Source organism: Saccostrea echinata, unplaced genomic scaffold, assembly GCF_033153115.1.
Source record: "Saccostrea echinata isolate AGI-Se365-2 ecotype Australia unplaced genomic scaffold, CSIRO_AGI_Sech_v1 ptg000059l, whole genome shotgun sequence".
Lineage (NCBI taxonomy): Eukaryota > Metazoa > Mollusca > Bivalvia > Ostreida > Ostreidae > Saccostrea > Saccostrea echinata.
The window spans coordinates 103,353-130,340 of record NW_026889808.1 but is presented as its reverse complement, the minus strand read 5'-3'; the positions used below and the strand labels follow the sequence as shown (position 1 = coordinate 130,340).

General features: G+C 33.9%; 1 protein-coding gene across 2 annotated transcripts in view; it reads right to left on the bottom strand.

Moving 5' to 3' along the window:
• The window catches only part of LOC133174825 (alpha-1A adrenergic receptor-like), a 124,324-nt gene that overhangs the window by 25,253 nt on the left and 72,083 nt on the right, over positions 1-26,988 (bottom strand). Inside the window, exons 1-2 of one of the 2 annotated variants that reach the window (XM_061309927.1) lie at positions 2,280-2,383; positions 756-1,995 (exon numbers count right to left, since the gene is read on the bottom strand). In XM_061309927.1, coding sequence (XP_061165911.1) covers positions 756-1,629 — 874 coding nt within the window. In that variant the 5' untranslated portion in view covers positions 1,630-1,995; positions 2,280-2,383. Of the gene's footprint in view, positions 1-755; positions 1,996-2,279; positions 2,384-26,988 lie in introns of those variants that run through there. The other variant, XM_061309928.1, reaches the window with a different exon arrangement.

Sequence of the window (26,988 nt, the reverse complement as noted above, 5' to 3'; positions counted from 1 at the left end):
TAACTACATCAATATCACAATTAATATATTCACATCATACATGTCACGTCTTTAATTAAAAAATTTTCAACTTATTTCTACGGTTTTATAATCTGATATCTGTGGCAGATTGAAATATATAATAAAAGGAAACTTATCATAAATAATTCATGGAATCACAATTTCTTACAATAAGAAACTGCATTGAATTTTCCCAAATGAAGAATTTACTTTTACTATAGGACTACTTTCTCACGCTATCGATATTCTCATTTCACACAAGTATTTCTCTTTTGATTAATACAGTTTCCCTTTCAAATTCAAATTCTAAAAAAAATGCATTCATATCTTACGGCATTGATTTATCTTTTTCTTTATAAATCAGTGAAGTTTAAATTAAATTTTATTTGCGCAGATACGCAATCGCATGCTATCTTACATGTACATTGTTTATTTGTCAGAAAATGTTGCATTAATCTTCAGGAAATTTAACGATTTGCATCTGAAATAATGATAGTGTATATTTTATTCTTCATTTCATAGGGTTATTCAAATGCATAAAAATTCTTTCTAAAAATAGAATTTGGATAAAAAAAATCTTGCAAATGTATTGTCGAAATTATTGATATCCATATTCAAAAACTGGACTCTTCATAACAAAAATGAATGTAGGACTATTTTAGCATTTAGTTATATCTGCCATGCTGATCAGTAGTGCAAACATGTTAATTCCATAATTAATCAACTTTAAATATCATATCAAACATGCTTCTTACCTAACGGCAGGACAAAAAAGAAAGGGAACCAGCAAAGGATAAAAACCCCAACCACGATTCCGAGGGTTTTAGCGGCTTTTTTCTGTTTGTTAAACTTTATTAACCGCTCTGACATATTCTGTTTCGAGTTTCCATTTAAAGCTGCGTTGCTACTAGTGCGCCCTGTATGAACTCGAAGTTTAATTTTCTTAGCGGATGAATTTCCCAACGTCGTGACTGTCTCCCCTTTTTCTAAATGTTTGTTATGTTTATTCACTTTTTTGAAAATCCTACAGTAAACAAATACAATAACAAACATGGGGATGTAAAATGATCCCGTCACTGAAAATATAACATATGCTGGTTCCTTATTCACGTGACAACTGGTCTGAACTACTTTCCGATCGTGCCGCCATCCAAATACAGGACCAATGGAAATGGCAAGCGAGACAACCCAAACAAGGGAGATAATCCAGCAAGCTCGTTTTTCAGACATAATAATTCCATGTTGTAAAGGTTTAGTAATTCCAATGTAGCGGTCCACACTGATAACACATAGGGTAATTATGGATCCTGTACACCACAATACATCCACAGAAGTCCAGAAAATACACATGACTGACCCGAAAGGCCAGTAACCCAAAATATCTAATGTGGCCGAAAAAGGCAACACAGACAAACCCAGAAGAAGGTCCGCACAAGCTAAATTAACAATAAAGTAGTTCGTTGTGTGTCGCAGATTTTCATTAATGGCCACTGCAATTAAAACTAAAAGATTTCCAAAAACTGTCATAAATAAAATACTGAAAAGCACAATTCCTGTTATCACAGCATAGGGTAAATCTAGTCCCTCCGAGTTTTGGTACACGTCCAAAGTCCCGTTGCTTAAATTCATATTGGAAGCCAGAAAAGGGGGATTTATGCTCCGTGGTTATACTCCTGACTGATCTTATGGTAAACTTAATTTCTTTATAAACCTCTACATGATGTACTAGTGGCGTGATACGCTGGTCTCGGCCTTCGTCAATATTCAATATTTTCTCGACTCGTCTCAACGAGTTCTCGCGCTTAATTTGGCAAATCCTAGAAATATTCCTTTTTCTTCACAATGTAACCAAGGTTTATGCTGTATTCGTCTTCATTAGAAGATTCTGAAGAAGATTCATTAAGATGGATAAACTTGCTTCATTTCACTGCCAAAATGAGTTGGGTAATTTTATTCACATTTATGAGCTGCTTGCCCTTGCTTCTCTGTACGCGACTACAAAATAAAAAAGAAAAGGCTCGCACTTCCTATTGCTTGCTTTCACACACACACACGTTATGAATGGATAAATTTTGCATATCATTCTGCATTACAATGAGCGCAATGATGCTTCTGTGTGGATTGGTTGAATGTACATGTATTATAGGATTGCAAGTATGCACTACCTAACTTATAATTATAGTACAAGAGAGAGAGAGAGAGAGAGAGAGAGAGAGAGAGAGACTGTGTAAATGCTGAAGATTTTTTAAACTAATTTACATCAATGAAATTTTTCTTACCTTCTCGTCTTTGATAAATATGGAGCCACAACGTGTTTTTAAATTTAAAAAAATCAAGAAAGTCTTATCCGAACTAGACCGAGTTCCTGTATTGCCATGAAATTTAAGTGCAATAGACTTTGATCAATATGGAAAAGGTGTGTCCTGATTTATTTTTTACAATACACCATGTCTGCAGTAGCGACAGCTGGAGAAACGCATCAATTCATTGTCTTATGCTGGTCATATAAAAATGCTTAATTAAGCTGTGTCAACCTGAAATCGAAAAATGAAATATTGTAGCAGAAAGAACGGTCGACAGAATTAAACTAAAAAAATAATACATGCATTGGTGCTCTAACAAACTATGCATTACTATGGTTTCAGAGTTTTTACTATAGATTCATCAAGGTAACAAGTGTTTTTGATAAAGAAAATCGAAGTTTTTATAATAGCAAAGTATTTTTACCATGATCGTGAATTTCAAATCGTTCAATTTCATTTTTTCCGATTCATTCATGCGATATTTTTAGAGGAAAGATTAATAGTTAATCAATTTATCATAGTAAAATTTCTCAGAATCATAGTTATCATACTATCAAAGTAAAGTATCAAAGTATTAAATATGTATAATTGTAAATACAGTTAAAGTGACACTGTGACGGACAAACGGGAAAATTGACAACAGTAGAATTTTTGCATGATACATGCAAATTTTGTTCAGTTCTTGAAGATATTAGGTTTCAGAAAATTACAGGTTTCAGAACCTATAAAATCTAATTTAATGGAGAACAATAAAAGTAAAAAAAAAAATCTTTGTATAACCCATCACAAAAATATTGCTTCACTTCTTCCTCTTTATTGTACGCATGCGCCGAAAAGTTGAAGAATTTTCCATGGATATAAATGTCGGATGACTGAGAATTTTGATACAATCTTCAAAAAAGATTATCATAACTTATTCCTTACTTCTGCTTGCCCCAATTCAATGTTGTTTACAAGTTTCACGCTAAAAATAAAGGACGCGTGACCTTGACACTGTTGACATTGACGATAAAAACAAAACGATAGATACAACATTTGTTTTTCCGGCTGTTATATTTTGCAGTTTTTTTTTCTTGCTTTACAGTGCAGTTGAGTTGTCAAAACTTCGCTATATTCACATTTCACAGAAATCTTTTGTTTTGTGATACACTTTTCTTAAAAGAAACACCTGGTTTTGACTCATTATGCAACTTTAACTAGACTAAATTTTTGTATAGATAGATACTAATACCACAACTGCAACGAGAAGACATGCATTTTTTGCCAAGAGAAAAAAAAATCAACGAAACTGGCCATTAATGGTAATGTAATTAGTATCATTCAACAAGCTTTTTTTTTCTTTGTTTAATTATCAGTTCTCTGCTTTTCTCTCCTCCTATCAATTCCTGTGTGAAGCTTTAGAACACGGACATTGCATCAACAAAAAACAAAATCCATGATGCCACTACATCTTCACCTGCGATGCATGTTAAGGTTTGTATACTTTTGCAATTTTCGTCCCAGCTATTCTTGAAAAAAAAATCAGTAGATTTTAAACTCCATTTTGAAACATAAAATATTGTCCTATTCTTGGCCTCACTTCCCTATACTTTTTCTATAAAGCCTTGATTAGGCAAAGTTAATTGAACCTGTATATTCAAGCAACAAACTTGCACCTAGTGATTAATAATTGCTACTTTTCTTGTTATTGAACATGAGAATTTTGCAGGCGTTTTCCTTTCTATTACTATGTAAAATTTGTTATTCCCTATCGTTGCCTTATTTCGTGTCTAAAATGACAAAATGTGTCGGTGTAATTGGAATCTTCATTGGAAAGAGATATTGTAAATATCAGTTTAACAAAATTGATTTCAGGCTTTTGACTACGTTGTCATCGCAATTTCATTTAAACTCAATCCCAGGAAACGATCTTTATTCCCAGAAATTTAGTCAATCCAAATTCTGCTGGCTTATGTATGACATGGAAAATTTGACCTGTCCAATACAATACAGACGCCTTTTATAATAGTAACTGATATTGGTCACGTTGTTTAAGCAAAATAAAACTGTATGATAAAATGCTGGCCAATAAAGTGAGAGTCAGGTGAAAAATGAGTAGTACATGTATTTGAAAGATAACTCAGACAGTTCAGTTCTGCCTTATTAAAAAGAAAAAAAAAAAGAAAAAAGAAATCTGAGGACACGTACGTGACATTGCGTCATGGGTCTTTATTTGAGGCAGACCAATTACTCAGCTCGGAACTGAATTAACATCTAAAGAAACGAGTAAAAACAGCTCTACGGAAGCCATTGCGAAAATTAACAACGAAATCCAATCACGCACGGGTCACCCAGTGCGCCCGGGTCAGCGGTTTGATATCCTCTGAAGCATTAATTTGTGAATCATAATGAACGAATATCGTAATGATTTCAACATTGTAACGAGGCAAACAAGTCAAGATCGATAATTGGGAAGAACATAGTGTCCGCGCGGAGGTATTTCCGCTAAATTATGCAGTATTTGTGCTTTGGTCCAGTGCAATACATGAGCATAAATATCTCACTTCAAACAAAGAAGCAAATTCATTTTTAGATTTTTTTTTCTCATGAAAGCTATAGAATAAAAGTGTCAAATAAAGAAGAAATATTTGACTAATAATTATCTAAAATGGATATAAATAATTATTGATATCCCATTTCCATCGAGAATGAAAAATAAAAAACACCCAATGATGCTCTTAGAAAGAATAAACTTAAATTTGATCGATAGGAATAATTAGCACTTTCTCTGAATAAATGCGAATTTGCATTTTGATATTTTCTGGATCATAATAAGCCTTTGTATAGATGTTTTTTCAAGCTTACGGTCGATACAGCATTACGTATTCCGGCCTTACAGATCCAAAATGCCCCTTTTTAAAATAAACTATTCTAATATACATAGCCAGAAATGAACACAATTTTAATGAAACCAATAAAAAAAGCTTAGAACTCAAAAACACGTCCACAGTCTCAGAATTCATTGGAAGGTAAATTAGTTATGCAAATCGAAAGGAAATAATTTAAATAACGCTAGCGCAATTAAAAATTTCAATTGCAAAACTATGTTTGATATATTCTTCTATCAAAATGATTAAATATCTATAACAAGATTAAATTTGAAAAAAAAAAAACTTGTAAATTTGGTTTGGAACATTATGTTCTACACTAGTCCTCTGCATGGAAATATTGCAATGTCATTTTCTTTCAATTAAAAACGATACCCCTATATGTAAGACATGAAGAACCCTTTTATTCATCCCTTTCTTCTACCGCAGAGGAATTGTCTGTATTTTGATGACATTCTGCAAACTTCAAACACTCTCCAACAGAATTCAAACTTTTGGCTCTCTTAAACTTCCTTTTAAAAACTTTAAAATATCAGTCAATAATTTAGATAAAATCTGTCACAAAAATGAAAAAAAAATGCCCATATCCAGATTGTGTATCAATTAATTAACTATGATCAAGTGCATGTCAGTTGATGATTAATAGCATATACATTGTATTTCAAATTTATAGAATGTGAATCTATGAACTTATCCTATTTAAATGTGAAAATTTGATAAATATCAATAAAAAATATGAAACATGAAATATAATCAAATAACAGGAGTTATAGAACCAAACTTTCATATTAGAAGTCTGTTGCATATCAACCCATCATTAGATTATGACGCGATAGTGCGATATGGCGATGATGCAATCGTGCGATTGGGATGATGCAATAGTGCAATGACGACGATGCAATAGCGTGATGACGACAATGCGATGGTGTGTTGACGATAGGGGGTAGCACGATGGATTTATATTAAACATCACTTCATCGTACCATCGTGTCATCGTATTGACACGTTATCGCTTCATTTTCCATTGCACAATCGTCATTGCATCACTGTGCCATTGCATCATTGTCATCACATTATTGCGCCAAAGCATCATCTCACCATCGTATCATCGCACTGTCGCGACATCCACACCATCGACCCAAACTGCAGTAGTAAAATAAATGGCACTGTCCGGGTTTTATAATACTTCAAAGAAAAAAAACATTGTAAAGATATTAAATTTTGCCTTTATACTTTTGAAAACAAAATAAAATCAAACAATGATCATTTTTCCCCTATTTAGCTCAGAATATTATATATACACAGAAATCTCTTTGTTCCATATAATTAAATATCGTGTAATTTTCAGTCTCTTATCTTAGGCATAAACACATTATGAACTTTGTGCGAATAGTTGAACAACCTTTATAATGCATATATGATGGATTGCTAGCTTTTTCTTTTAATTACACCCTTGACCAGTGAAAGTTTTCGTTTATTAGGTAATGATTTTAACATTATTGACCATTTATTGTTCTGAATCAGGGAACACTCTAAATTTTGTGATTTTATCTTTTACTTCCTTGAAGTGAAATATATATTTTAGCGAGGTATGCACATTTGTTTATAGACTACCCCATCCCCAACCAGATACGTGTATGTTTCAGGAATTATTCTTCTATCATACATTTGCAATGAAAATACAAACAATAACATTAGAATAAGGGTTTCAGTAAAAAAAAAAACATACTCGCAGCATTAGGAGGCGTTATAATTCTACGTAATGTCACGATATAGAAAAATGCCGTAACACCTTTAAAGAAGTGAAAAGGCGTTACTATGCCTTTTGGAAAAAAAAATGTCGTAATTACACCAAAAGAATTCATTTTGCAATCATGTATACAGTTTGCTTGCCAAATGTCCAGATTGAAATACGTTAAGTTTTTCAAAGGTATTTGAATTTTTAATCTATGACCAAAGTCTACGTGTATCCCAAACCTGTATGAACCTAAAGTCATAATTATCGTAATTATGACTTGAGTTAGAAGGAAATTTTCAAAGGTGTGTTTTAATGCACGACCAACTTAACCCTACCTTAAACTTCGGGCTTGAACCTTGAACCCGTAGTGCATACTTTTTTTCACGCTTTTTGGTAGAAAGCTTAAATGCTCTTGATAAAAAATTGGACAGTTTTAAAATAAATATTCAGGAAGAAAGATTTCCAGAGGTATATTTACAAAAAGTTACCAACTTAGCCCTACTCTGATATCAGAACCCTCGACCAAGAGGATACATTATAGAATTCATAATTTTGGTAGAAAAGGATGACTGCACTTAACGATATGCGAATTGTGACAAAATAAACTTTTATAAACGAAGTATTAATAAAGTATAATCTATTTTAATAGGTTGGGGTCATCAAGATTACTTTAATCTCAACACGATAATAAGGACGTCCATTCTTTACTGACTATATACATTGTCAGCGCATCTTTGTCTATTAGTAGGTGTATATTTGCTTTAATAAAGATGTGACTAAAGGACATGCGCGAAAGATTTAAAAGAGAAAAAAATTGTTTCTTCTTACATTCATTCTTTATACTGTAACCAAGGTTTGTGGCATATTGAATATTATAATTCACCACGCGATTTCTTACCTCAAAAAACGTTGTGAGTACTGAATTTTGTAGCATTTTTCGTGATAACGAGGAAATTGTTTTCGACATGTTAAATTGTCAAGCATTGATCTTAAATCTTCTGTATTTACATGGACGTGGTCATACATGATTTCGTTTTGAAACTTTGTAATGTACTTGTGCCATACAGAATAGAGAGGGAGATAGGGAAAGAGAGATAAGTTTTTTTTATGCAATGTCATGTCCTTGATTTTTATGCAAATCTAAATTTAGACCTATTCTTAAACTTGGAACGACTTGACTTTACTGGTCCACAGAAAAACAAGCTAAAATATTGTGTCGCCATAGGCAACTTTAATACAATATACATATGACATTGCGTGAGCGATCAAAAAACGAAAAAAAAAAAAACTTTAAAAGTACGAGGTTTTCGACCCCCAAATCGAATTTTACGGTTAAAAGATTAGTTTAAAATTTTGTTTTTACCTCGTTCTCTGAAAAAATTAATAAATATTGTTTATTTATTGAAAAATCGATCAATAAAAATTGTCATCGAAGCGCGTGCTGCACATGTTTATGACGTTTCTTTCGTACTTAACTATTCTTTCATGTAAACAAACCAATGATATACCGTTGAAGGTTAATTTAGATCTTGCAAAAAATACAGATGCAACTGAATTTCTTAATTAATCTAAAAGAAAAAGACACTAACCCTAATCTCTCGGATGGTATGGGAGGACCAACCCAAATCTCCCGGGTGCGAGGCTAACCCTAATCAGTCAAATACTCTTGCAAGAACTAACCCTAATCTCTAGGTACATGTAGGTGTATGACTAACCCTATAACCAGTCGAGTAGTGTGCAATACTAAGTCTTATCAGGCAAACAAACAGTGTCTGGGTGGTTGGAATGCAATTATTTATTTTATTGCACATGTCAAATATAGATGCCGTATCTCCTCTCATTCAAAACTTATCAGGTTTGATTTTTTTTTTTTTTTTTTTTTTTGAAAACTAGGTCAAACTTCAAGATCTACATGTAGCTGCAGAACTGTAGCTCTCCGAAAAAAAAAATTGACAGACCGGAGAGCTACAGTACCACCCATAGAAAAAAAAACTGTATATTTATTGCGCACCAAAAAATGCGCTGTTTCTCGATTTATTTCTCCGTATTTTTAAACTGCAATCTCAAAATATTACTGACCGTGTGTTCCTAACACATTTTTGCACTATTCCCACATCAAAACATTTCCTATTACCGTTGTTAATAGCCCTCCTGGGCCTAAAATTAAGAACAAGACCATCCAAAATTTCGCCTGTTAATACTGCCAATTTGGGTGGCTAGACAATTCGGCCAAACGCGCTTCGTAAAGATGTCAACTACAAGAGTAGTTGATAGAGGTCTAAGGAATTTTTTGAAATCGAGCTTTTGCGCAGTTGAGTAAGAATTTGGAGAAATAAATCCAGAACCGAGCGCACCTTTTTGTGCGCAATGAATATACAGTTTTTTTCTATGGGTGGTTACTGTAGCTCTCCGGTCTGTCATTTTTTTTTTTTTTCGGAGAGCTACAGTTCTGCAGCTAGATCTTGAAGTTTGACCTAGTTTTCAAAAAAAAAAAAAAAAAAAAAAATCAAACCTGATAAGTTTTGAATGAGAGGAGATACGGCATCTATATTTGACATGTGCAATAAAATAAATAATTGCATTCCAACCACCCAGACACTGTTTGTTTGCCTGATAAGACTTAGTATTGCACACTACTCGACTGGTTATAGGGTTAGTCATACACCTACATGTACCTAGAGATTAGGGTTAGTTCTTGCAAGAGTATTTGACTGATTAGGGTTAGCCTCGCACCCGGGAGATTTGGGTTGGTCCTCCCATACCATCCGAGAGATTAGGGTTAGTGTCTTTTTCTTTTAGATTAATTAAGAAATTCAGTTGCATCTGTATTTTTTGCAAGATCTAAATTAACCTTCAACGGTATATCATTGGTTTGTTTACATGAAAGAATAGTTAAGTACGAAAGAAACGTCATAAACATGTGCAGCACGCGCTTCGATGACAATTTTTATTGATCGATTTTTCAATAAATAAACAATATCTATTAATTTTTTCAGAGAACGAGGTAAAAACAAAATTTTAAACTAATCTTTTAACCGTAAAATTGGGGGTCGAAAACCTCGTACTTTTAAAGTTTTTTTTCGTTTTTTGATCGCTCACGCAATGTCATATGTACATTGTATTAAAGTTGCCTATGGCGACACAATATTTTAGCTTGTTTTTCTGTGGACCAGTAAAGTCAAGTCGTTCCAAGTTTAAGAATAGGTCTAAATTTAGATTTGCATAAAAATCAAGGACATGACATTTCATAAAAAAACTTATCTCTCTTTCCCTATCTCCCTCTCTATTCTGTATGGCACAAGTACATTACAAAGTTTCAAAACGAAATCATGTATGACCACGTCCGTATAAATACAGAAGATTTAAGATCAAAGCTTGACAATTTAACATGTCGAAAACAATTTCCTCGTTATCAGGAAAAATGCTACAAAATTTAGTACTCACAACGTTTTTTGAGGTAAGAAATCGCGTGGTGAATTAATATATTCAATATGCCACAAACCTTGGTTACAGTATAAAGAATGAATGTAAGAAGAAACAATTTTTTTTTCTTTTAAATCTTTCGCGCATGTCCTTTAGTCACATCTTTATTAAAGCAAATATATACCTATTAATAGACAAAGATGCGCTGACAATGTATAAAGTCAGTAAAGAATGGACGTCCTCATTATCGTGATGAGATTAAAGTAATCTTGATGACCCCAACCTATCAAAATAGATTATACTTTATTAATACTTCGTTTATAAAAGTTTATTTTGTCACAATTTTCGCATATCGTTAAGTGCAGTCATCCTTTTCTACCAAAATTATGAATTCTATAATGTACCCTCTTGGTCGAGGGTTCTGACATCAGAGTAGGGCTAAGTTGGTAACTTTTTGTAAATATACCTCTGGAAATCTTTCTTCCTGAATATTTATTTTAAAACTGTCCAATTTTTTTATCAAGAGCATTTAAGCTTTCTACCAAAAAAGCGTGAAAAAAGTATGCACTACGGGTTCAAGGTTCAAGCCCGAAGTTTAAGGTAGGGTTAAGTTGTCGTGCATTAAAACACACCTTTGAAAATTTCCTTCTAACTCAAGTCATAATTACGATAATTATGACTTTAGGTTCATACAGGTTTGGGATACACGTAGACTTTGGTCATAGATTAAAAATTCAAATACCTTTGAAAAACTTAACGTATTTCAATCTGGACATTTGGCAAGCAAACTGTATGCATGATTGCAAAATGAATTCTTTAGGTTATCTTCTCTCCTTCAGAAGTTATCATCAATGTTAAAATTTTGAATTTTGAAGGTAAAGGTCACGAGGTAAAAAAAATCATAATTTATTTGGAAAGGTCTTGTCACATGTAATGTACATGTGACATATTAAAGCCCTATCTTTTCTCATTCAAAAGTTTTAACCAAGGTAAAATTAATCTTAATTTTTTTGAAACTTGTGTCAATCTTGAAGGTCAAGGGGTAAGAAATCATAGCATGTAGGGAAATGTCTTGTCACAGGTAACGCACATGTGAAATATCTTCTCTAAATCTAAAGTTATAATCATTGTTAAAATTTGTGAAAATAAGTCTTACTTCAAGGTCACAGGGTAAGAATAAGGGTTCTTTTCAAAGTTCTTGTCAATGTACTTGTAAAATATGAAAGTCTATTATTCTTTTCGTTCAAAAGCTATGTCCAAGGTTAAAGGTATGTTAAAATTTTTGAAATGTACGTAGATCAAACTTCAAGGTGAAGGGGTGAAAAGTCATTGTATATTTGGTAACATCTTGTCAAAGGTAATGTACATGAGAAATATGAAAACCTAAACTTTTCTTATTAGAAAGTTAAGACCAAGGTTAAATTTTGTGACAGACTGACAGATGAATGAGATTTAATGTCTCCTCGCTCTCGCTAAATTTGGTGACAATAATACTTCAACAATTCTAAGAAAAGTACAGGGGAGGTATTATGCTTCACATGTACTATATTTCGAGGAAATTTATATTAAGTTAATATGTAATTTTAAGTAGATTTCATTTAGCACATTTCTAATTAAGCTAGTAAAAATTTAGCGATGCACTTTATCTGGCGGTGGCCGCTTTCTGCTAAAGACCTTTTTAGAATACACAGCAAAATGTAATGCATTTTCATATCTGATACGATTTAAAATGATGTCTCTATAGCATTTTAAACTTGGATCATTTTTATGAAAAAGGTTTAGAAAATGATGTCATTTTGTAGCTTCATTAAAGATGTAATAAATCTAAGAGTGGTCAGCTATTAGTTTACTACGAGCTTGATAGTTCATGCATTTGCCTGCAAAGAAAAAAAATCCAGTTGTAAAAGAAAGGGATAGAATCTGGCAATCAAAGAAAATATGGTTCCCCAACCCTCAAATGAATAATTAAATTTAAATTATTAGAAATAATAATTTATCATTTTATTAATACACACCTTCGTGTTTTCAACAATCATTCAAAAGAGATTTCAGTCAATTGATGCGATGGATTTCATGCTTTACATCTACATTTCTTGGGACAAGTCCTTCATTTGGATACCAATAATTAAAGCCCTTTGACGTTGACCTTGGATTTTGACCTACTTTTGAAAAAAAAACTTTTACCTTGGCCATAAATTTTGAACGATTGTTGTAGGGCTTTAATACTTAAAAGTTTTAATCCTTATGACAAGACCTTCGTTTGGATACCAACAATAATAGCCCATTAACCTTGACCTTGGAATTTGACCTACTTTTGGAAAACATTAACCTTGGCTATTACTTTTGAACAGTTTCTGCTAGGGCTTTCATTCTTCACATATGTAATTCTTATGGCTAGACCTTACTTTGGATGCCAACAAATTTGACTCTTTGACCTTGACCTTGGAGTTTGACCTACTTTTGAAAAACTTTAACCTTGGCCATAACTTTTGAATGGTTGGTACTAGGGCTTTTATATTTCACAGGAGTATTTCGTGTGAGAATATCATTCCTTGGGCAAAATTAATTTGACCTTGACCGTGATGTTTGACTTGCTTTTGAAAAACTTTAATCTTCTCCATATCTTTTCAAGGGCTTTCGTATTTCACAGGTATATTCCTAGAGACAAGACCTTACTTTGTGTACGAACAAATTTGATTTGAATTTGAGAAAGTTTAACCTTTAATTGCTGTATGTTGCCATACATGTACGTGATCATGAGCATCAGTGTTTCACAAATAGATCTTGTTTTTTGTTTGTTTTGTTTTTTTAACGAGTAATGTATAGAAAGTTGACGGAATGAAATGTATCATCTTCGCTAGCCAAGGGTTTCTGATACGCTGCTCTCCTCATAAGCCCTTGGCATACGGTATTAAAAAAAGTTGGGATTTTTTTCTCAAGTTGTGATTGGAGTTGATCGACATCGTTCGACCAATCAGCAATTGTTTTTTGTAAATGACCACAGTGTGACGATGTTTGCGTTCGGGATATATCTTGACTCTTTAATATCGGTAATGTAAAACGCAAGTAAACAATGATACGTAAGATAACATGCCATTCTATGAATAGCTATATGGTGTCATCCAATATCTAAAGCTACGTGCAAAATATGTGATTAAGAATCTGTACTGAAGATGTAGATTTGCATTTTTACATGTTTAAATAATAAATTAACATAACTCAATACCTTCTTTTTAATTATTCTTTAAAAACAAAATTTTTTTAAATACGCTTTTTATTTCTGTCGATGACGCAATCTGTACGTACCTGGTAAGAATCATGATCACGTGACAAAAACAATCCCGTCTTTTGTCAGCACCGTATGCCAAGGGTTTATGAGGAGAGTAGCGTATCAGAAACCCTCGGCTAGCGAAGATGGAAATGTATAGAAAGTTGACGGAATGATAGCGTTATATTTTATACTATTTAATATTTTCTAAATGTACACATTTATCAAATACCCTGTGGAAAACCCTCTTGTTAAAAATGCAATTGTATGTGTGATGATACATTGTAACAAAATTGGAAAAGTGTTAGAATACCATTGATTAAGATAGATCGTGGTCCCTTAATTCCTAAAATATTGCCAACAGACATTAAGCGCATGCCATCCTGCTAATTCCTGTTCCCATGTGTCTGTAACGGTTTTATCAAATACTTTGTATTATGGACGATCCTGTATTCTACTTGAAACATTTATTAGAGTATGCAGGCACATGCTGAAAATACAGGAACATCTTAATTAAAATTAGAATTTGATACTAATCGCAGGTTCTACCTCTGCAGCTGTTGTATGAAAATTGAATTTAAAAAAAAAGATCAAAAGCACGAAAAATTCCTTCAGGTTCCTAGAATTCATCTTCACATGAATAGTTACGCCATACTATCAATTTATTTTTTTTATGAAAGACTTGCACACGCGAAATCTCCAAAACTACATTTATCGATAATTTAGTTAATAAATAAAGCATACACCTACCGTTTTCTTAAAAACATTTTAAATATGTTTGTTTCTTTTTATTCACAATGGCCTTTCGTAACTTATATGTTTCATATATACATTGTAAAATGACCTTAGACTTTAGCAAATGTTGACTTTAAACGAGATTGTTGAAATCTCTTTAACATCAACATCAACTGCCATTAGCCTCTCTCGGTTTAAAAACTGATAGTACTCAGAGCATGCTTTCAGTAGCGAATAAGCTGGGAGAGGTATTAAACAGCATATGCAGCTGATAACAGAATATTATCACATAACTAAGTGTAACGTGTACCCTTGCGTAGAGTTCTCAGGGGATGAATTTTCCTCTTACTCTATCTGAGTTTATGATCTACTAATTTGAGTATATATAGTATAATAATTTTTCTTAAACCAACTGGGTTTTTATGCCCCCCGTATCGAAGATTCGGGGGTATATGATTTTTGCCCTGTCCGTCGGTCTGTTTGTCTGTTTATCTGTTTGTCCGCAAAAACTTTAACATTGCCCATAACTTTTGATTGGTTGGAGCTATGGCTTTCATATTTCACATGTGTATTCCTTGTGACAAGACCTTTCTTTGGGTACCACCATATTTGACCTTTTGACCTTGACCTTGGAGATTGATCTAGTTTTACAAAATTCACCCAACTATAACCTTGACCATAACTTGTGAACCGTTGGAGCTACGGCTTTCATATTTCACATGTGTAATCCTTATGACAAGACCTTTCTTTTACCCTTTGACCTTGACCTTGGAGTTTGACCTACTTTTGAAAAACTTTAACATTGGCCATAACTTTTGAACGGTTGGTGCTATGGCTCTCATACCTCACATATGTAATTCTTATGACAAGTTCTTCCTTTGGATACCAACATCTTTGACCTTGACCTTGGAGTTTGACCTACTTTTGAAAAAAATTAACCTTGAACATAACTTTTGAACCGTTGCTGCTAGGGCTTTCATTCTTCATATATGTAATCCTTGTGACAAGCCCTTCCTTTGGATAGCAACAATTTGACCCTTTGACCTTGACCTTGGAGTTAGACCTACTTTTTGAAAACTTTAACCTTGGCCATAACTTGAACTGTTGTTGCTAGGGATTTCATACTTCACTTATGTAATCCTTGAGACAAGACCTTCCTTTGAATACCTACAATTGTTATCCATTGACCTTGACCTTGGAGTTAGACCTACTTTTGGAAAACTTAAACCTTGGTCATAACTTTTGAACAATTGGTGCTTCAGCTTTCATATTTCACCAGTATATTTCTTGTTAGAAGGCCTTTCCTTAAGCACCATTATTTTTTACCATTTGACCTTAACCTTGATGTTTGATTGATTGTATGTTGTTTAACGTCCCTCTCGAGAATTTTTCACTCATATGGAGACGCCACCACTTGCCGGTGGAGAGCTGCAAATTTTGTCCTATACTCGGCACTTACGGCCTTTGAGCAGTGAGGGATCTTTTTCGTGCCAGCACCTACTGCGACACGGGACCTCGGTTTATACGGTCTCATCCGAAGGACCGGTCTCCACGTCCCACAGTGGGATTCGAACGCGCGACGTAAGGATCAACTCCTTAACCACTGCGCCACGCGGGTGACAGCTTGATGTTTGACTTACTTTTGAAAAACTTTTACCTTTTCCATATCTATTCAATGGTTGCTGCTAGGGCTCTCATATTTCACAGGTATATTTCTCGAGACAAGACCTTACTTTGGGTACCAATATATTTGATTTGCATTTGAGAAAGTTTAACCTTTGCTATAAGTTGCCATACGGGGGCATCAGTTTTTCACAAACACATCTTGTTTTCTATCGGATACTAGGAATTTCGTTCTTATCAAATCTACAGCCCCCAGTATCTCGCCTCAATTCCCCGAGATTCTTGTCACTGGTGCAATCCTATTTCTTTTATTGCGTGGACCCTGAGGTCCACGCAGAAAATATATAAGTGGGGTTAAACCGGATGCCATGGGCTTACGTCAGGCTACGCATGCGCGAGAATGCTAGAGAGTTCGTCTCTAGGACAACTTGCCCCTAGAACAATTCGCCCTATTCGAATTAGAATATGCCAATCATTGGCAAACCTCGCTCTTAAATCTGCACATCGTATTTATTTATTCTTTGGCGTAATCAAGATCTGAATTTCTCTTTAATACATATATCCTTATATACAAACTAAATTCTATGGTGCAAGCGTTTTAAATAAGTAGGAAAAAACTTATGTAGATAGATTAACAGCTTGAACATGTATCATTAAAAACTTAATTCAACTACTAGGTTTTAAAAGATTTACCGGCATTAGTTTTGTGCATCAAGGTTCGCAAAATAATTTGATTGACAGCAATCGAAATATAGCTTGATAGAGGCCTGTAGCAACGTTTTTCCATGTGGGGTAGAGGGAGAAACACCCAAATAAATCTGCGTACTACAGATCTGTGCTACATGTGTACCATTTATCTTTCCAATGATAGTATATTTTCCGTATAAATCTAGTGCAGATGTCAAGTCCCAGCCGTTATGGGTTACATGTATCGAAATAGCTCGATTTTTTTAAATCACAAAACTATAGGCCAATCGGGAATAAAATTTAACAACTTTCCTATGAAAGTACAATCATTCAAAGTAGGCAGTTCATTGTAGAAAATGTTAACGAAAGGTTGACCTGTACCACCTTTCAGAGTAACCAATGAACTCGTCAATGGGTGCATTGACGGTCGTTGTAACAAGAATAGATATGGGTTACCCCATATCCAAGATATTCGACTTTTAATTTACTCCAATTTTCACTACAAAAAAAAAATGCACATGTTATGAAACTGGTGTATAGTTCTTAATGTCCGTAGCAAATACCGTCACCAGTCGATCTAAGCGTCACTAGCAAACAGTGCACACACCTGTGCAAGCTTGCAAGACCAAATAGCCTAGGTCTACACACGTGCGATGAGATTGTCAATCGCATCTTCTCAGACCTTCTGGCGAGCTCGGAAAAACACGCTGTTTTGCCGAGAAGTTACGATTGCAGGTGTTGTATATTAACCATTCCGTTATTTAAAAGAGACAGAGAAAAAAAATTCACACACACACACACACACACACACCCTCACACACACACACACACACAATTTTTTTTTTTTGTGTGTGTTTTTAAATTGATCGAGTTAATCGATAACCTAGTATCGTTTTAGATAACTCGAGACCCTCTAGTGCTCCATACAGGATCGGATTCAGCAGTTTTTGAAAAGGAGGGGGGTTCTAGGTCACACTGAAGGCACTTATATCAAAGTCCGTAGCAACGGTTTTCAAAGGGGGCAACCTCCACAAAGAGTTGACAAGCAACAATAAATAAATTAATCAAAATAACAACCTGCGCACCACACTGCAAAATCCTATTGCGGGGGGGGGGGGGGGGGGGGCTTCGTCTAAACTTTTCGGTACATTTTGATTTCTTTTAAATGTATTATTGTCCGTATTTTGAACCTTCCCGCAACAAAAAGTGCGGAGGAGCTTCCAAAGCAAATCAAAACTTATATATTCAAATTATAACAAAAGATTATTTTTGAAAGAGAAAGTGAGCCCCCTTCCCAACATACTACGGGGACATTTTGAACCTTTCTCTTTATTGATTAAAATATCCCCATAATATAAGGAGAAAAATATTCTTTTATGCATACTCCCTTTCATGACTTTTTATGCATGAAAATACTAGACGTAAAAATATCTATATTACAGAAAAAACACACTCTCTCTCCTCCTCTTTCTGCAAAAATAAATGGGGTTACAACATCCAAGCCCCCTCCCCCCTTTCCTGGATCCGCCAACGGAGTTACAATTCAACCATTACGACACCTGCACTTAGGCCTTTTTTAATTCTGTTGTTAATTTTAAAGGCTACTTTACCAGTGTTTACAATTGTGATAGATACCTAGATCAACATTTCACAATCTAATTAAAATTAGATGTTCCGAATCCGCTACCGCTACTTTTGAGAAGAGGTAGCGGATTCGGAACATCTAATTTTAATTAGATTGAACATTTCATATTCACATAAATTCAAGGTCATGGTTTTTTATCATTACAGCCTGATCAAGCAGACTTAAATAACGATGAAAATTAAAAGATACATGTAAAAAAATTAAATTTAATTACACCTTTGTAAAATCACTAAATCTAGAAATTTTCTTTGAATTTCGTGTAGAAACACATGCATATGGTCCACTATTGCAGTCCTTTTTTAAAGGACAGCAACTTGTTTTACCCTTTTTCTTATTCGTTATTCTTACCCAAATTTCTCTTGCTTCTACTTTACTGCAGCTCTGCATTCCAATAGAGACCCTGAATCTCTCAATGCAGTCTTATATATACCCTTTGGACTAGTCTACTTTAATCTTAAGGGAGGACAGGTTATTCCATTCTAACCCTACATCTGGGTCTTCTTTGCGTTTTCAGTTTCCAATAACCATTACATAAGGAAGGTTGGCGATGGAAAAACCGAAGTCATCTCTTTTGTCATACAATTTAGTTGTTAGTTGGCCCTTATTATCGTCTATAGTCAGTAAAACATCCAAATATGAAACAAATGTGGCAGATTCTATGGTGTCTTTTTTTCAGTCTTTTTTTTCACTGGGATATATAACTTGTTCAATGATAAAACGTCGTCGATATAAATCAATGTCAAGTTAAAGGCAACAACAACTGAGTTTTTTTTCCTCATGTAGAAGTTTTTGAATAAATTCTGCTTCATAAGATTATAAAAAGAGGTCTGCTAGTATAGGGGCATAATAACCACCCACTGAAATTCTAACAGATTGTTGAGGACCTGATCTCAAACGACTACATATTAGATAGTCTAAATGAAGAACTCTAGCATTTAAATATCAATTTAGATTTTGGGTATAATCAGAATATTTTTTTTATTAATTTATTATTATTTTTATTTCTTAAAATTATTTAGAGTTTTTAAGTATCCACATCTGATTCACAACACTCCACACCACTTCACAAATATGGTACTGCACAGTGCTGCTGAATTTTCTCTTATAATGCTGTTGATATTTTCGAGAAGTGTGTACACAGAGACTTGGAAAATACATTAACTTGATTCCAAGTTGATTCTTTGTTTGGTTTTTTTTTTTAAAGTTTTTTTATCCAGTATGTTAATTCAAATTCAACTTCTGTTGTGTGAAATATTTCAAATATTTAAAACTGTCATAGAATTTTGAAAATCTGTTCCTTTCAAATGGGATTTATTAGTATAAGTTGGATAAACACTTTTATTATGAAATCTTGATTTGACAGCCATTCTATACAACTCACAGACAAATGCCCTGATTTTGCAAAATGCTACAATTTGGTCTTTTTTCACTTTTCATTTGTTGGTTTCTTATCCACACCCTTCAGTACAAAATGTCTATCAAAAGCTGGGGCCTTCTATATTTGATTCTTTTTCTTTTCCTGAAAATTGAAAATGTTGCATCTTAATGTTGCATACGGATAAAGGAAAACTGGGTGACTGGGAACAAATGTACCACAGACTTCAATTACAAAAAGTTTTAATGTTGCAAAAGGCACCATGTCTAACCTATAAAACAGATACCAACAACATTGTACAACAAATTAAATGATCGCCAAAAATATGGCAGACCACGCGTGACATCTTTTATCTATTACACATGAAAGCAAAGCCTCTCGCCAGTTGCGTACATACCTTATTTTACGAAGCTTAAATCGCACAACTAAAACTGTCAGTCAGCTCTAATGCTGTCGATTACGTAATAATGTTTTGTTTACAGTGGGTTATACTAATAACCTTGTTATCATAGGCAAACTATCACTGGTTGATATTTTGATTTATACATAGGGCTCCCGGCGGGTGTGACCGATCGACAGTGGATGCTTGCTCCTCCCAGCAACCTATCATTGGGTGTATTTTGACTGACATGTTTTAAACCAATTGTCAGGTCTTTTGTTTTTATACTACATTTGATCACAGATTATTCCATCTACCTTATCAAATCATAGGACTCACGGTGGGTGTTACCGATAGACAGGGGATACTTGCTCCTCCGAGGGGAATTTCATATTTGAATTTTTTTTTCTTTTTTCTTTCTTTTTAAAGATCGATCACTGTACGTTTTGTTCACCTATTTCATAAATCAGAATTCATTCAAAAATTTATACATCTCGCTGTACCTTCAATTTGACATTTACAAGGGTTGTCCCAAAATTTCGTAGACAAGCGTTGAACCCGTTGTCATAAATAAATGAAACTTTGCACATAGATAAACCAAAAATAGCTTATAAATTTATGGACAAATATTGAGTAATTATACAGAATACCTTTGAATGAAATATTTCATTGTCTGGTATAGGTAGGCGGCGCAGTACCCAAAATTTGCAATGAAAAATCGGTATATAATATTTAAAATCCCACTAAAATATATTTACTTCTATGAATTTCGAAAATAACAATGGAATTATTAATATTTTATTGTTAGCAACTTTTTTTAGTGTATATATTTTAATTCGTATGAATTTTATTACATTTAATATCCAACGGTTAGAAAACTGACATGTTGAAAAATGGCGGCTGCGTAGATACAGGCGGCGCACTAGACTGTGATCAAGTGTTCTTGAATTCACTCCCACGGAAACATCCTGAGTTATAAATGTTTGGTACTCATGGAAATGTTTTTTGGTCCTTAGTATAAGGAAATGACTGAGACGTTTTTTAAAAAGTATATGTAAAGGAGGGAAACTAAAAAGAGACACCCGCCGAGGAATCGGATAAGAGCGACTGTGCCACTCTATTAGAAAAGACGAACGAAAAAACCGGTAGAAAAAAAATTCTCGAAATATTAATTTTTGATACAGGTACATGTCCATAGTTTGGTAACACAATTTTATGTTAAATCATTTTATAATGAATAAGATATTTTATATTTATATCGATAATTTTCATGATGAATCATAGAATTTTATTCTGGTAGTATAGTTTTTTTTTTCTCTCCCAAAATGTGAACTGAGGACCTTTCAACTTTTTTGACGTCGGAGATTGCTCCGGGTGATAAGGAACGATAGCACAAGATATTCTTATTACTCGAGTTAATTTCACGTATTCATGCTCAAACTGTCTGTGTAATTTATCAGCAAACAGCACACTTTATCCACCCATAAAATTTTATGAATATTATATATTAATTTCTGAAAAAGATATGAGCACAGTGTACGAAATTTTGGGACAACCGCGTATGTTTATTGATTGACGTATTATCAATAATATTCTATGGCACCAAATACCACCTTTGATGTGATACAGGGGTCATTGTTTGCTCTGCTTACAATATGAATTGTTTAATTGGACTTTTGAATATGTAAACTGTCTTCACAATTCATAACATTATAAAAAATGATCTATACTATGTCACAATTTTATCTGTTATTTCATTTTTACACAAAATAAAGGGGTCAAATAAACTTTTCACAACTTTAATTCAGCTCTTTCATAAAAACACAATTAGTCTTGCTGTTTTTCAAACAAATGGCACAACTAATAAGAATCGTCCTCCTTGACACGTCAAGGTCAAGCACTGCTTGAACCCAATGCATCTACTAGAGATTTCTTTTATTCTCATAATGCATGTTAGTTAGACCAGCCTTGATGTAATCTTTCAAAGGAATCTTTTCAAACAAAATGTCATAATGTCGGGATTCTAGACTGTTTACTTCATTGATAGACAGAAGAACTAGGCCATGATTTTGTAAAGCAGCTGTTTAAACATCAATTTGAAACATTGCAGCCTTTGTTCTTTGGAGAAAAAATGTGCAATGGTTTCAACTTTTTCACCGGTAGTGAATACTGATGTAAGAACATAGCATTGATAGAGGCTCGAGTGCATTTTAGACCATACACTGCACTGAAAAAATCAAATCTTCCCATCGCAATGATATTTAGCAAAACTATTTTCTTTTAAGGACATACGCAACGTACCTTACCTACTGATGATTTTTCAAGATATTGTTAATTTAAGATTATAGCGCCATCAGATGTTGGTAGACAAAAAATCAGCATGCATTACCAGGGATTTTGAAAAGATATCAATTGATGAAAATTCTTGTATATTTAAAAAGAAATACACAAAAATTACAAAACATATATTCTAGATGTTTTTTTTTTTTTTTTTAAACCCAAACTTTTTTTTAGAAGAAGTGTACAACAGCATATATAGATATAAAAATGTAGCACACAGTTCCTTTAAGTATTGGAACTCTTCATGATCAACTCCAGGGAAAAAGACAATAAAGTTCAAACTACGTTGCGTATGTCCTTAATGTCTTTATTTGTTTGGGACTTGTTTTGCTATATATTATTGCGGTAAAATGATTGCTTTTAATTTAGTGCGATTTATTCAGTGCAGAGCTGTTGTTTATGTGACGTCAGCGCATGGTGGTGTCCAGCGGCAGAATCTTTTGAAAAAATTGACTGCGTGTATATTTCGATACAAGAACAATCAATTTTGGGCATAGTTCTGCACGCTAAAGGTTAGGTATTTTCGTTTCCCCTAAAATTCGGCTCCTAATCGGCGAGGGGGTTAAAAAGTAGCTGCATACCTTGTGTATTCATATACTGAGGGGTATACTTTTCACTCCGATCAATCAAATAGCGGATTATTGATAGAAATTCAGAGGCCTGCATCATAAGAAAGTCTTAAAGATGCAAATTTTATAAAACAGATCGTTAAAGAAACTATTTGTTTCCAATATCCATTAAATAAAGATTACTTTATTGTTAAATGATTTTTTGTTGCTATCGCGAGGATGAGAAAGCAGCGAAATACCCTCGTTTTTCATTTTGGGTCTCGAGGTAGCTGCAAAAAAAAATATTTAGATCAGTGTTCAAAGTCCGAATTTTCCCTTTGTCCAGGCGTTGCTTTAAGAGCTTGCAGTGTCGAGCGGCGCTCTAATATTCATAAGTGAATGCTTTGAAGCTCCTTTTGTATTTTCAAAGTAAGGCTTTGATCCTCTTTCAAAATATATGCATTTTTTGTCCCTCTATATTTTAAAATGCCTTAACCTGCAAGGTTTTTTATTTATATATTTCACCCTTTTCCTCCAGCATGTATATGCGTAATGCTTTGAACATCCTCCAATTTTGACCAGTTTAACCCCCACCCCTTTCTATTAGCTTTAATCCCTACTGTGTTCAACGGTGTACTCATTTTGTTTTCCTGTGTAAAGGTTTGACTATTTTCTTCCTATATTTATTAGTGATTTGGTATTCCTTGTTGCTTACGACTGGTACGAGCGTTGATTTTTGTCAGATAACAATCAGCATTTCTATAAATATAGAATAGATAGGCTAACAGGTTGAAAATGGTGATTGTATGTTCCTTTTATTTGTGTTCTGTCAAATCTATACCATCTAATATTATGAAATATATCAATTTAGGGTATGATTTGCATCAGGTTTTCGCAAGTGTGATCATAAGATACTATACAATTATGGACTTTTTAGGTAGTTAATGTTGTTTTTTTTTCACCAGAAAAACCCGAGGTTAATATTATAAAGTTTTTTCAGGTGATTATCAAACCATATTGATCACCTGAAGAATCCATAATTGTTTCTAATATAGTCCTGTTTTGAATGAATAAGACGCCGGAGGCTGCATGCAGACACCGTTTGCATTAATGAACTTCCGTTTGCAAAATGATTAAGAAATGTCCTGATCACAAGATATACCATCCGCGTTTTTCATTCGAATTGTCAGACATCATTTCCTGTCGAAATGTTTAGATAATAATCAAGCTTTAGGCTTACAAGAACTTTTTCCTGATCAGATACAAAGCATTCTCAACCGATGCAGCTATGTTTGAGGTGTCCCTTCTGAGGTCACAATGATTAATGTCGTTGCAAGCGACCGTCACGGTAGCTCAGTCGGTAGAGCGCTCGCTCCGTGATCGGAAGGTCATAAGTTCAAATCTCGGCTGCGACTGGACTAAGTCGATAAAAAATGGGTAGAAACTGTTCCTTCGCCATGCGCTCGGCACTTTGAAGTGAAAGTTGCGGGTCCTTCGGAGGAGACCTTAAAGACCGAGGCCCCGTGTCACGGCAGGCGTTGGCATGATAAAGATCCCTCACTGCTCAATGGCCCTGAATGCCGAGTAAAGGTCTAAATTTGAAGCCCTTCACCGGTATATGGTGACGTCTCTATATGAGTGAAAAATTCTTGAATGGGACGTTAAACAACATGCAATCAATCAGTCAATCAATCGTTGCAAGCGCACTGACTTTCAGGTGAATATAGCTTCAAATCAGGTGAATATAAAATTCTATGAACCTATGCACTTGCGTAGATTATACAGGGACTTTTTATCGACTACACTCTATAATAATCATTGTTTTCGCTGCTGACAGATAAAATTCTGAACTTGAAAAAAGGGAATTTTATCACAATATTTAATACACATACATTTGTTTTAAAGAGTAGCAGAAATGACTATCCATTGATGAAAACTGGTGATTATTTTCTTTTTAAAAAGTCTTTTTTACTCTATCCTGGTTCTGCAATGCAATATATGAAATAAAATGTGCTTTATTGGAATTATTAAATTCTTCAATGTTACACTTATTATTAATTTAAGTAAGATTAGAAGAGAAGGAGACCCTTTCAAGAAACTAAAGATCAGAAGTGATTTTTTTATTTTCAATAAAGTTTCACCTTTAATTTTGTAATTGAGAATATGAAGGTTATACTAGTATTATTTAATTGGTGCCTCTTAAAATCTACAACATGTACTAGTATTATCAAAACCGTTAAAAAAGGACGTTCTTATTGATAACGTGCTACATTGTTACTGCGATTACACCCGATTTACAGGAGCTGATGTACTTTTTATGCATTATTTGTTAACTACAGTTGCAGTGTGTGTAGCATTAAGAGTATAATTCAGGCAAGGTAGTTTTGTCAATATGTGATGAACATAATTTATGACATTTAGAAATAACACGCACAAATTGTTTTAACTGTTGAATGCATTCAATCTTGATGTTTGCAAACAGATCAAAAAACGTTCTTTTTTGTCATGATTTTGGGAATTTTACAAATATTTGGTTTAACACCAGTAAATAAAATGCTTTTGTCTAAATAAATAATAATAACATTACTTTTGTTCCTTTTCATTGTAAAATAGCCTTTTCTTTACATATAAATATTAAAAACGAGGTTATAGTGAAACTGCTGGGTAGAAAATATCTGATTGAAGAAAACATGGCAAACATTGTAAAACCATTGCTGCATGCATTAAGAAGTCCAATCTGGAAAGATTCAATCATATATTGGCGAGCTGAATTAAAACGTACGAAATGTAGGATACAGAGATAATTCATTTTAATGCCATGGTCTTTTGCGAAACAGGGTTTTGGTTTTAAGAGTCTCAAAAATAATATTTGTCTTCACATCTAATTTCCAGTGTTTAGGGATAAAAAAGAATCATTATTTGTCCAGCAGAGAGTAGAAAACGCCACTACCGACAAGACTACCACTGAACCATAACTGATCTACCGACAAAGGAATCACTGAACCACAACTGATCTATCGACAAGACTACCACTGAACCACAACTGACCTACCGACAAGACTACCACTGAACCACAACTGATCTACCGATCAGGAATTCCACTGAACTACAACTGACCCATGGACAAGAGAACCACTAAATAACCCACAATTAATCTATCGACAAGAGAACCATTGAACCACAACTGGCAAATGGACAAGACTATTTCGATGGTAGAGAAGATGGAATGTGAATTACCTTATGAATGCTTGTCAGTGAAACACACAATCTCATGCAAACAAGATCGAGAGCTCAATTCTTGTCTGAATATAAAACAGTTTTCAAGAAAAAACTCTGTTATCATAATTAGGTAATTGATAACATGTTTGCGTAATAATTATACAATAAAAGAAGAAAACTTACACAGGATGAACCTACACCTTTCAGTCGATTGAATGGTGACTGAAAGGTCGTGAAAGGTCACTGATTCATCAACTTGTTTGTCAATTACTTTCCTCGTTTTAGAAATTGTTCATACGTGGAGCGTGCTCTGGCGTATCGAATCAACTGAGAGATATGAACCTAGTATGCAGGTGATAAGTTTATATTGCTGCATAAGTAAGGAAAGTTGACGATTGAAAAGTTAAAGTCATCATGTTTATCATAAAGATTTGTTGTTAGATTACCATTAACGTCTTTTTCTAATAAAAAATACCCAAATATGAAACAGATGTGTCAGACTCTGTGGTATCTTTTATTTCAAGCTCAACGGGATATATCGTATCGACATAAGAATGGAAATAACCATTGTTAACTGATAATACGTTGTCGATAACTCGATGTATCTAAATGTCGAGTTGAAGGCCACAGCAAGTGTTTTCTTCTTTTCACGTAAAAGAGTGTGAACAAATTCTGCTTCATATGAATACAAAGATAAGTCTGCATATTAAGGGGCGCAATTGGTACCCATGGGAATTCCAATAGATTGTTGGAAGACCTGGTCTCCAAAAACCACATAGATATTGTCAATCTGATACTCGACCATCTTTTTAATGTCAACTTCAGAGTACTTGTGTGT